At 33.4% G+C, this 13553-nt stretch overlaps 2 protein-coding genes across 2 annotated transcripts; both read left to right on the forward strand.

Moving 5' to 3' along the window:
- Positions 1–477: 477 nt before the first annotated feature.
- LOC113494946 (endocuticle structural glycoprotein SgAbd-2-like) lies at positions 478–4176 on the forward strand. The gene is made up of 4 exons (XM_026873486.1): positions 478–646; positions 1615–1760; positions 2893–3047; positions 3855–4176. The coding sequence occupies exons 1-4, from the start codon at positions 638–640 to the stop codon at positions 4016–4018; spliced, it is 474 nt and encodes a 157-aa protein (XP_026729287.1). The 5' UTR covers positions 478–637; the 3' UTR covers positions 4019–4176.
- A 4547-nt stretch (positions 4177–8723) lies between these two features.
- Positions 8724–10599, forward strand: LOC113495396 (endocuticle structural glycoprotein SgAbd-5-like). Its single transcript, XM_026874095.1, has 4 exons — positions 8724–8759; positions 8828–8965; positions 9343–9523; positions 10522–10599. The coding sequence occupies exons 1-4, from the start codon at positions 8740–8742 to the stop codon at positions 10573–10575; spliced, it is 393 nt and encodes a 130-aa protein (XP_026729896.1). The 5' UTR covers positions 8724–8739; the 3' UTR covers positions 10576–10599.
- The last annotated feature ends 2954 nt before the right edge of the window (positions 10600–13553 follow it).

Consider the following 13553-nt stretch of genomic DNA (forward strand, 5'->3'; position numbering starts at 1 on the left):
TGGTCTTCACAAATTTTTATTATTAAAACATTTTGATCGTAACTTCACTAACATAAATCAAAGTAGTCTCCCCAAGTATATCTGTTATTCAATAGAAATTAAATCAGTATAAACATTCACAAATGTGCTAATTTTAATGTTTTGGATTGGAATATTGGACTGCTAGCTTAAATGTCAATGATGCATATACACCTACATATGGATTTTTAATTTAGCGTAAGCTACTATGAAAGTATTCCAACCATATTAAATAAGTAGTTCTCCTTGACCTATCTTAAAATAAAGCAATACGCAAAAAAATCCCAACATTCTCAGTTCTTAGACCGAAAATAAGGAACTTATCTATACAAGACTAACAAGAGTGAAAGGGGTACAATAATTACATTTACAGGTTATTAATAATATATTGATGTGTGCGTTGTATAGGATAGAGTGGTCGACGCATGTGAGGGCGGGCGGCTACGCGCTTTGAAGTGTCCGTAAGAGCCTGCGTCGCGCCCGCGTACTCCAATTTCACGAGGCGCGGAGCCGGTTCGTATAAAAGCCGCGGCGGTCGATCTCAATAATCATTCCAGCCACACACATCTACCGCAGATCATCACCTGCACATCAATCTACATTCAATAAAACCAACAAAATGAAATCGGTAAGTGACCTAAGAGTAATTTTTTACGGGTCAGTTTTTTATATCGGTTTATCAGGACAATTTTTAAGATAATTAGTTTATTGAGCTTTATTTTACATACATTTAATTTTTCAATTGGAAAATAGTTACTTTTTAATACATTGATTTGATAAAACCAACAAGCGTATAACAATGGCAAAACATAATTTGGTTATAAAAATCCTTTTAATACCAATACGAATCCTCTTGCAGAATAACAGTAAAATCGTGAAATATATATTTGTGAAATTTTGCAATTGTTGTCCTAGTTTATACCTATACTACAGTAATATTCAGTTGTAATTAAAATTAAAATGTTTTTGTTATGTTCTTCCACAGAAAAATTGTGCTTAACTACCAATTCTCATAAATTTGCACAATCATCTTTGTATGGGATTTTTTCGAATACACAGTTGCTTAAATGTGATTTTTGATGAAAAATATGTTTCACGAAGTCAAAATGTGAAATCTATAAAATACGATCATTAAAATGATGATGATATATCATTATTAATTGGTTGTTAATATTCTCATTCGCGTAACGCGTCAACGCTGTATGAACTATTCGATATAAGATAAAAACAGTAAACTCTCACCCTGTTGGTCTTTTTATTACAATTTCATCAGAACTAGTGTTTCTTATATTCGGACATAAAAATGTAAATAACCTATTCTGTTGTAACATGCGGTCTTATACCTGTTGTAACCGCTGCTGCCAAAATTTTACGGGTATCTATCTCAAATCTAGGATAGATCTAGGATCTGTAAATATTCCCCTTTCTTCCCCTCAATGATAAATAGCCATTTTTAAACCTGCGTATTATATGTCAAGTTATTTCAACGAGAACCATTATAGAAATTAGTTGAATATCTCGGCAATTGTTTCTGCTCGAGCAATGTGTTAAACAAGGTAAAAAAGTTAGATAACATTGTTTTTGTTTTTCCAACAGTTCATTGTTTTGTCCGCTCTCGTCGCCGTCGCGTTCGCCGCCCCCCAGTTCCAACAGTACCAGCCACAGCCGCAGTACCAAGGACAGGAGATCCCCATCCTCAAGCAAACCCAGGAGATCAACCCTGATCGCTCCTACCAGTACAGGTACTGATCTCACTTTTCAGTTATACCCTTCTCAAAACCTTTAATTTATGGCATCGCAAAATTGCCATGACATAATAAATACGAATAAATGTTGTATTAATCTGACACAAAGATTCATGGAGGCTATAAAATTAGTAATAGACTACCACAGTCAATACAATATACAAAAAATATATTTGGTCAATACTTTTACCTTTGCAACAATATGTCCAGATAAAGTCAACAAAACTAAATTTGTAAAATAATTATTTCCCTAATAAGGTCATAAATTTGGAATTTTATTATTGGTAGAATCTTGAATCCTTAAGGTTAACAGCCACTGCCATTTCAACACTCTCTCAATGTGAAACGTAAAGTGATTAACATATGGATCCATATCAGTCAATGTTAAGAAATATCCAGGCAAGAATGATGTCATAAACGGGCATTCCTTCAGTGTCAAGTGAATTAAACGCAGAATTTGTGGGAGTCATCTCTGTGAGCGTTCACAGCCAAGCCCTGATTACGCAACAAATTGGCCCAGGTGTTGTACATGAGCACATTGATATTTGTGATTCACCTGCATGCTGTGCATGTTCTTGCAAGACTTTATTAGTAACACAATATGTCAGGGGATCATCTATCAATTTTGATTGATGACATTTACAGTATAGTTTCCTTTGGTCATCTTACTAGTTTTTGTTTCATAAAAAAGCAAGAATGTTACAGCTCATTAGGCATCTAACAACTGCCTATCTAGTCTTAGATTTATGATATAGGTCAAACATCTTCAAGTTTTCGCAAATGCCATATTCATATCAAAACGTGTTAGAATGTTGTAACAATAAACTTGACGAGCAGACAAAAGATTCCCAAGAGATAGATTGACAATGCTCTGTGATGGCATGACATGAAAACGTTTTACCGAAACACATCATTATATTTGATATTTTCATGTTTCATTGCTTTGGGCAAAACGATTCTTGGATTGATTTATGCCACTCTTCATAAATTACTTTTTAATTTCATAAATTATTATTGTTTGTTAATTCAATACGGGCTGTCTTTGCGTGTGAATCAAAAGTTATGCTCATCCGACATAAAAAGATGTTATCTGCATTGCAAACAATGCCAATTTGAACTCTTTTTTTAGCTACGAGACCGGCAATGGCATCGCTGCCCAGGAACAGGGCTACCTGAAGAACGCTGGCGTGAAGGACGCTGAGGCTCAGGTCGCCCAGGGATCCTTCTCCTACAGCTCTCCCGAGGGTGTCCCAATCTCTGTCTCCTACATCGCTGACGAGAACGGTATGTATACAGATACAAACAAACGATTTGAAATATCTTTTTTTTTATATTTTTCAAAGTTTTTTGACTGAAGACCTCAAATAACTTTAAATCTTTTTGGTACTAATAGGCTTAGTGTTATAAAACACACCAAATGTCACCAAGTTCTTTTAGCAACATTTTATTTTACTTTAAAGCATCTAAAGTTTTTTAATTGGAATCTTAAAGTGTCGAATGATGCTTAATATGGTACTTTTTATTGTGTCTCTCAGTAACTACGTAGGTCACAGACTCACAGCATAGCAGCATATTGATTTCGAAATACTTGAATATGGTATTTAAAATAAAATTTTAAACACTTCTTTTAATTCAAAAATACAATATTAAGAGCGATATAATACAAAACAAAATTGGAGTATTATTGGTGATCATCTCATCTATTACATTAACCTCAATAAGATTCAAAATGATCTCGATATAGTGTTCAAAACTGGAACGTTTAATAGGTGTTAACTATGATGCAAAGAGAAACTATGCTAAACACATAATCATGTGTTTATATTCTTTCGAGAACAGATATCTGATCTGGTTTTAAAAGTATTAAGAATATTAAATTTGAGTGTTCTGCCTAGTATCAGTATGTAGGAGTTACTAACAAAAAATACGTGATAATATATTCTGAAGAATCACCTCATTAACAATCATCTAAAAGCCGCGATCGTCTGGCTAAAGGTGTAAAAGAGTTGATTGACTGAATCGACAACCTATAATAGCTCACCCATCTACAATGATGTCAAATATTACGACTAACAAATCATTTGTTTCCAGGTTTCCGTGCCGAGGGCGCTCACTTGCCCACCCCTCCCCCCACCCCCGAGGCCATCCTCCGCGCTCTCGCCTACATCGACTCCAGGCCCCAGCAGCCCCAGCAGCCCCAGTACCAGCAACAGGCCTTCCAGCAGCAGGGCTTCCCCCAGGGCTTCCGCGGCTAAACAAAACATCATCGCATCGAGAGATACTCACCGCTAAACTGTACCTATCATCACATAGTTAATATGTACGCGTAGAATAAGTATCTGTAACGATTTTTACATACTGTGATTTATTTTTTTTAAGAACCAACATCGATAAGTAAAAAATGTTTATATAATTTGGTTGTTGTCTTTATATCCCTGAAAAAATGATAAATATAATGACTAAGGTTTGGAAAAAAAGAGTCATTATTACTATCATAAATGAATTGATAAACTTAAAGGGTAAAAACAAATACCTTTTAGGCTCTCGATTTCAAAATCAATTAACATATCAGATGTAACAATTTATTTCAATCACAGTTAATTAAAATTCTGCGTCAATGATACACGTAAATATTAAAATTCATGGACAATAATGGACATCGTCTACACTTTAACCGAATACATTGTAGAAAAATATAGGCGTAATAAAATTAAATGGCTACTTAAGAAAATAATCCATTAAATTACAAGCTTGATACATTTGTATGCTTGCTACATGGGTCATTAGGTTGGCCCACACACTTATCACATATGCTAAATAAGTTGATGAACCCAATGCATTTCATTAAGCTGCATCTCTTACTATATGCATAGGATTATCACACACATTTTAGTATCGAATGGTTTCAATTCACATTACTTCACATCTAATGTTAGGAGTTCTGGCTATTGGATACGTAACGGTTGACACCTTCACTTCAGATTTTAGATTGCATACATTCTGTTTGTGTCACTTGTTAACACTGTTTATCACTTGTTAGAAATAACCTAATCAGCACCTTTTAGCTTGCATACAATTTTCATCTTTTATCAAATGTCACAGGAACGTAATTTTTTTAAAGAATACCATACGAATTTTCTTTTTTATAGTAATTTTGTAACTCTGATATTTTTTAGTGATACCGCCCGCCGCGTGATACTCCCCTAATTTTTTAATCAAATTTCATTTATCTTTCTGAAGGGATAGGAAAATACACGTTCAATTCGCATAATGCAGCTCGACTCCGAAGAAGCATTTGTTTATCCTATGGGGGGATCCACCAGTCCCCTTAACACTTGTCAAACTATCAATACTGCAATCTAATAACTGAAACAGTCTTTGTTAGACCATTGCAGACAAGACCACAAGCTTTGACCGCAACTTACATAAGCATCTAGTCATATTGTTGCTGTCGCATAAATCACTATAAACCCGGCCTGAAGTTGACCAATGAATCATTTGTATTTATTTTATACTTTGACAAAGGTAAAATATATCGTATGCTTATTATTTAACATGTTGTAATGCTTTGCATAGGAAGTTATCCTTGATCGGAAAAAGCCTGTCATATGACCTGACAATACGCTTTGAATGTAATTTACAAAATCTGTAGTTAATCAGAAGTATGTTTGAGAATAGGAATAGATATTTAGACACTATCTATCTGGTGATTACTGTTTTGATTACTTTCCATTTTAAAATGCATCGAGCAGTTAATATTAAAAACGAATCTGTTGTATACATAGATAGTTAAATTAATTTTATAAGTGTACATACTGCAATAGGTGTTCAGTTTACAAAGTGCTGCATTTAAATATTTATTAAAGGTTAGAAGTTTGAAGCCGTAAGAGCTCCTCAAAATACAACTCTTGCAGTTGTAGAAGCTAGATGCTGCTCTACAAAATTATACGCCGTCTCGCTTGGCCCGGTGCTATCTTAAATGTTATGTTACTTGAATTATCGCTGGCATTATTAACATCAAATTTAGACAAGTTAACTTATTTGTGCTCATTGAAATACATAATTATGCGGTTATTTATTTTATAGTAGCATTACTTAGATGCGCACGACAAGGTAATTTTATAAAATGATGGACTTAAAGCTTCTTTGATATCTATTATGTGTTTACCTTGTTTATTAAATAACTGTCCTGAGATAACGATAGAATTTATATCAGACCATTCAGAATAACCTATTTTATAATTTGTCTTGTAAGTTCAAAGTGATTAATGTTTCCTTTTTATCTTTATCTGATGAGCACGTAGGACATCTTAATTGAAAAAAAGTTTAATGCGAAAAAGATATATTTTATGTCCTAGACTCAGGACAGGCAATCGTGGATCACATAAACACTTGTGCTACGCGGGGATCGAACCCGAGTCACGTCACACTCTATGGGAGTGGCTTGGTGACCTCAACCACTCGGCTATCCATAGCATCATTTGGGTATGACCCTAAATTTTACATGCAAGATAAATCAATAAATAAGAGAACTAATTAGGTAATAAGAAGCTATTCAATAATATAATATTTTAAGATATCTCTTAAATAAGCAACACTTACAGATAACAATTAGCATTTATGATCGCATATAAAAAAACAAGACCAGATTCTAATTTATTTTCTGTCCAAATGCTCAAACCTAGGCTGACATTACATGAGGGCAAATGTAGAGAAAATGTAACCTGTAACTCTATTTAGAGAAAAAGTAAAAAAAAGGATTGTTTTTTTATAAAATCTGTTTAAAGCTCATCTGAGCAACTGAAATTCGCTTAAGTATTTAAGTTCTTCAGCAAAATACACTACGTATCATGTTTTTACGGTATTGTATTCAGAGCCATCTATGTTCGCTTAAAGAAATTCGTGTGGAACAGGTTCTCGTAAAACAGGGTCATGATTGAGATGTAGCGTTAAAAATCAATGTGGGAAGACAACTACGACTGGTTGCGGGTAAAAACCGGTAGATGGAGCTTTCAATTTTCAATAGCAACATTTATTTGTCTTCATTCTATAGTAACGGTTAGCAACTAAACATGATTCATAGCGTAATTGCTTGCCCTAATCTAATCCATTCAGTATTTTATATATTTTAAATAATTCACAAATTATTGTTGTACTGTTCATTTGACCTCAGGTTTTGACGGCTTCAATAGACCAGCATAAAAGCTAGAGTTCCTTTAGAATAGCCATACTCAACCTTTTTTTTGTTTAGGTTAGGTTCTGGGAATCCTCATAGGGTAGTGTCAGACTGACTTACTGACTAAACCGCCGTGCTACGCCATGTGCGTTTTTGTGTCGGTGTATGGCAATGCTTTGCAATCCTTCATACATATCTATACTCAACGCGCAGCCTATATGAAGTGTGGGGGTGAGGGTTGAAATGGGTGTTCATGGTGACTCGTGTTCATAGCACCCCTACTAAGAGGAAGAGGTTGGGTCTGGATTCTTCAGAGCTCAAGAAATTTCTTTATTTTCTGTTTTAAGTTATTTTAAGTTTGTCCTGAAAATTCCAGACTGAAGATAGAGGCCAAAGGTTGGTCATTTTTTTTTACTAAGTTCGTACGACTATCTGACATTTTTCCCAGGTGTCAAAAAATAATAAAGCAACAAATTTAAAATCTTTCATTATCAAACAATCACATACAAAAACATTTGCAATTAATAAGTGAATTGAATTCAAATCATATATTTTCAACATACATTACCTATACAGTACCAATACAATGACCCTAATACCCGACATCGAGTTGGAATAGCTCAGATCAAATGATGCAGACAACATAATTACAGTCCACAATAATTGATACCCTTTATGAAACAAGCCGTGTGTGAAATACTGGTATGTAATCCAATCATGAGACGCATTCACCGATGCCGATGGGCCAGTTACCTTTGGTCCGCCATCTCATCTGTCAACTTACATAACTATTACTGTACTAGCCGAACAATACGTGACGTTGCTTGCACCATCATTATGTGACACATCATAAATCAATTGTTGGACATCCCGTTAAACAACGACACCTGAACTTTAACTAAACTTTTACGTAATTATTTGTTACTGCAATGCTTTTTGGTTTTGGTTTAATTATTATTACTTAGGTTTTTTCTATGAAGGTTTTAGCTTATTTGTTTTTTAGTCATACTTACATCGTTGATCATATTTGTCAACATAAAAAGTTTACACCTAATTTATTTGAAAATAATAAAAAAACTTTCTTTTCATAGAGTTTAGTCTGCCTAGCTAGACAAACCATTCAAATGACATGTACCTATGCACAAACACAATCACAATAATTTGTCCTATGCGGGGAATGAAACCACAACACTTCGCGTACAGTGTTCATTGGCGTAGTGTACTATACCTCACGGCTCTCCGCACAGGCAATGCCTTGAGTAGCACAATTAGATAATAATTATCCGACCCAGTCGTGCCGCTACATAATAGAAAAATCATGTAAAATCCTTAATAAGATTTATGTGTAAAAACGATAAAATTATAGATAAGCAACACAGGGGAGTTCAATTCACACACTTTAGTAATTTAACGTCTTTTTTATAAACCGACCTTTCAACATAATCTCAATGCAGCTTAAGAATAAAAAATTCTAATCTATTAGTGATGTTCGCGTTCCAACAATATATCGATTAATCATTGCATTCGGTGGTATTCTAATATTAATGTGATTATAAATAAAAGTTTATTTTAGAACGATACAAAACTCACCTAACTTGAAGTTCAATTTCAACGGTCTAACTAAATAGCGTATTTAATTATAAATCTATTTTAAATATTGATCAAAAAATATTAAAAAAAAAACAAACAGAATAAAGAACATCCCTAAAGCGTGTAGTAAACAAGAAAAATCGTGCTATAATTAGTACCGAAGTCGTATATAAAAGAAGTCGGAGTCTTAGGCGCAGCATTTGAATATCCATGAGCGTTAAACTTGTCAGGTAAAAAAAAAACTGAATTACTTTGTTGTTAAGTTGTTTTGGTTAAACGGTTGTGTTTGTGGTTCAAGGTTCACCATGTATCGCATAGTTGTCGTCGCGTTCGCACTTGTGTCGCTGACAGCCGGCGCAGCACTGCCTGATGAGTCTCAAGCAAGAATCATATCATACGACAGCACGAGTGATCCAGACGGGAGCTACAATTTCAGGTATGAATGAATATGCTTTTTTCATTTATTGATTTATTTTATTTCAACGTTGACTGAGCGGATAGCTGAGTTAGATTGATGCCACCACGCGGCGACGTGTCGCAGGTTCGATCCCCGCGAAGGGGATCTATGAATGCTTGTTCTGATTTCGGTTTTTTTCATGCATGTTAATTGAATGTTTTTAAAACCCAAGGACTAAAATCCGTAGTGCGGGAGTCGTATAAAAAAAAGGAATTAAAAATAAATATACAAGTCGCATAAGATATTAATTATAACTGCATGATAAAAATATGTTTTGAATGTGAATTAAAACTTCGTCTAACATGTTTGCCAATTTAAATACTATAAAATTAATTTCAAATTGAATTATATTTCAGCTACGAGACATCCAATGGCATAACTCGTTCAGAATCGGGACGTTTAGTAAATGTCGGTCAAGAAGACGAGCATATTGAGGTCTCAGGATCATACTCATACACAGACACTGATGGCAAACCAGTCTCCGTTTTTTACACAGCTGATGAAAATGGATTCCAAATTCAGGGACCAGTGCCAGTGGTGAGTTTGACTAAAACCTTCATAGGTTTAACTTTTCTGTAATATTTTTATTGATTGGTGCAGCCAATATTAGTAACGGTTAGCAATTATAAATAGATTTCAATGCTATCAAAAGACCGGTTTTAAAGTTGAAGAATCTTAATTAAAAACACTTCATATTTTTACGAGGTCGAGATGTACAAACTGTTCAGTGCAAGCACAGCTACAGTGATACCGAGATGTAATCTTGACATTGACAACTCTCTTTGTTTCAAATAAGTACTTATTTAAGTAATCCTTTTTACCACTTTACGATTCGTTACTGGCTGAATTGGCACTTTTATTGGACCTGAATGTCACCATAAAAACCATTAACTATTGTAATAAATTTTTTATCGTACAAATCCACTTTTACTAACTCTTTAGTAAAGAGGTCCAATACTTGAATAACTTTTTCATTTTCAGGGATTGCCACCTGGTGTTGTCGCTTCATTATTAGGATAATAATTAGACTTTATATGAATATCGAGATGATAAAAAATACTTCAGTTTAGATTATCTGTTTAAATAAAATTTTATTATTAAAAGATGTTTTTAAACACGTTTACTGGTTAATTTTTTTTGTCATCTACATTTAGTTTACAACTAGATTTCTTTCGAATCTTAATTTAGATTCTTTATGACCTTATAAAGCAATACATCTCTGCATTATTATTAAGGTGTCTAAAAAAAATATCATGAGGTTTCTTTACAAATTTCAGCTTACCCCTGCAAGTCTACCAGCAGGTGTCGTGGCATCTCTTTTAGGAAAATAAGTTATTGAACAAATAAATGTTGATACCGTATTATTGTTTTTTCATTATTATTTTTCTATGTAGCTCTGCACCTAAGTCGAAATTCAAACCTAACTGAAACAGAAACGGTACAAACATTATGAAGAATAAAATATTAAAATTTAACATGTCTTGTAGTTGTATCATAGTGCAACATCTAAATTGTATTATTTTATTTGTTGTCAGAACCGAGACCGATACTTCCAACCAAACGTAGTAGCCTCTTTATTGGGAAAATAACGGCCAGCAGACTTAAAAAAGCAAAAAAAAAATAAACAAATTAAATGTACATAGTGTAAATTAAGTTATTTCAATAATTTTAAGTAGTGCAAAGGTAATAAATTTATTGAAGAGCAAAGATGGTAGTTTTATTTAATAATGATCTATAGTTTTTTCGCGCATATGCATTTGTCAATTTTCTTAATAAATAAATCAAAATTATTACTTTTAATTTTTAAATCTTGAATGAACTTTTGTTCACATATTTGGGGTCTAGAAGCCAAAAACCCGGGTTATTTTTTATGCCGTAAATAAACGTTAAGGTGAAAAAAACCCCAATATGATATAATTTATGCGAAAGAACATCATCTCAATCATTAAATAATAATATAATTTTAAGTAGTGCATGGTAATAAATTAATTGAAGAGTAAAAACGGTAGTTTTATTTGTTAATGATCTATAGGTTTTTTTGCGTATGTGAAATTTGTCAATTTTCTTAATAAATAAATAGTAATTATTATTTTTATTTTTTTAACACTTAAGTACCTATTAAGATATTCTGAATGAACTTTTGTTCACATATTTGGGGTCTAGAAATAGCTGCTAAAAACCCGGGTTATTTTTTTATGCTGTACATCATACATTTATGTGACTAGTTTCATATAATTTATGCGAAGGAACATCTCAATAAAATATAATATTAATACCCACTATGATTTATGTTTTTCATAAGGTCAATATCATAAACAAATTTGAACGCATGATACGAGTGTATGTTATAAAAATAGGCTAACAACTAATTAATTAATTCTGTAGAACAAAATCAAATATTTTAATAATAATAATCTAGAAGGCCTTAGTCGGATCCTTTCGAAACGTAAAAATTGATAACTCTTTTTAGGACACTCCATATTGATCAAAAAAAAAATCCGAATATATATTTACAAAGCAAGTAGTACAACAACTGAAGTTAACAAAACTTAGAAATCCCCAAGTATCGAGGAAAAATGTGAAAAGCCTATGAGAGACAACAAAAAAAAACAATCTGTACATTTCACTTAGATTTATGCCATTGATGGGGTTTTTTATGCTTACTAGTAAGTGAGTATTAACAGAATCTTACTGAGACAAGGTATATCTATCAAAATATGAGTAGGAAGTAGCCTCAATGAATGAAAAAACTGAATTTTATGTGCCTCCTTTTTTATTTCAGGCACGTGAGCTTTCCTTCAATCCATTTATTTTCCTAGTTGCCATGGCACTTCTGCAGTAAATTTCACAAAGATATAAATAACTCATGTCATAAACCATAACGCCTGAGACAAGACGTATAGAGTTAAACAAAATTTAAGTTCATAAAATTCATACTGTGTTTAAATCTTCCAGCAAATTGATTGTCAAGCCAGTTAAGAAACTGGCATAGTTTATTGTTTGTTTAAAACTGAGCAATTAAAATTAACATATCTACCAATACACGCGTGGAACATTACTCATGCTTTTGTAACTTTGAACATGATTGCAGCTCTCGGACTCCCAATGGCATAACTCGTGAGGAAACTGGATATGTGGTCAATGTCGGCAAAGACGAAAAACATCAAGGGGTTTTCTACGCTATTAAAATATACGGGACAGATACTTTATTCGGAAAATGATTTCCATAATTAAACCATCTTACATAAATAACTGCACGGATAGCCCACGCCAATCCCACTGTGCGCGACTTGAGGCCGCGGCTCCGGTTCGATTCCTGCGTGTGACAAGCGTTTTTATGATCCACGAATGCTGGTGTTTGTGCATGTGCCTTGAATGTTTGTAGAACCCTGATGGTTGCGTACACGAAAACATAAACAAATGAAAAACTATTATTTAAGTACCTATGTTTTTTCAGGATAGCATGTCGACCGGCTATGATTCATCTAAAATTGATAATTATACCATACCATCATCTGCGAAATAAAAATAACTAATTAAAAATACGTCAATATTTTTCTAATATTAAGTTCCAAATTAATAAAAAAAAACCTAATCAATAAGGCAAGTATGTAAATTATGCAGAACATCTTTTTTTCCGTTCAGGAACCTATTTAAAATTCGTTCCATTTATTTAACTGAACCAACATGTAATCAAATTATCTAGCTATAGTTTTTTTTGGTCAAAATTGTAACGTGCGTATCTTCAGTTCCGTAATCTGAGGTCATCACACAACAAAGACGTCTACATTATATACACGACGTGTTTGAACATACCCTATTATACCATATTTGAAGTAATTATTTAATGAAAAAAGACATTGAAATGCTGGGCAGTGCTCCTGAACAGGCTTCTTCTCATTTAGAGGAAATTTGAGCTTTAATCACATTTTCATTTTTCGTCATACTTAAAAACAACTTTCAAGAATGCGGTGAAGTCAAATATTTTTTAGGGTTCCATACATAAAGCATAAAGAAGGAACACTCATTAGTGAAGCTCCGTTTATTTATTTATTTATAGCTAGAACGTATTTTTTGCAGATAATGTATTTCTGATAGTGCTAAAACAGTACATACCAAAAATAAAGGTAAGCGGCAGCAGCAGCAGGTTGACTGCATGGATAGCCGAGGGTTGAGGTCACTACGCCACACCCAAATTGCACGTCGTGTCGCGGAATCGATCCCCGCGTCGAACAAGCATCTTGATAATTTTGAGAATTTGATCGTTTTCCTGAAGACAGTTTTTATTCTAAACGTACGGGTTTATTTAAAATTTAAAAATGATCAAGGTCTGCTTATGCTTGTTTGTACCCCTTCCAGATAATAAATATCCTACTGCGTTAAATTGGCAAACAGGACACTGGAAAGTTTAAATCAAATAAATTGTGGACTTACAAAAACTATTTACAGTTGCTTTAAAGGCTGACCATTAAAAGACCTGAATGGCAAGGAACATTTATATGAATAACTCTCCTTAAGCCGCGTGAGATCAAAAATAAAATGTAATAACAGCGGCAGTTTACATTTT

Source organism: Trichoplusia ni, chromosome 6, assembly GCF_003590095.1.
Source record: "Trichoplusia ni isolate ovarian cell line Hi5 chromosome 6, tn1, whole genome shotgun sequence".
Classification (NCBI taxonomy): Eukaryota; Metazoa; Arthropoda; class Insecta; order Lepidoptera; family Noctuidae; genus Trichoplusia; species Trichoplusia ni.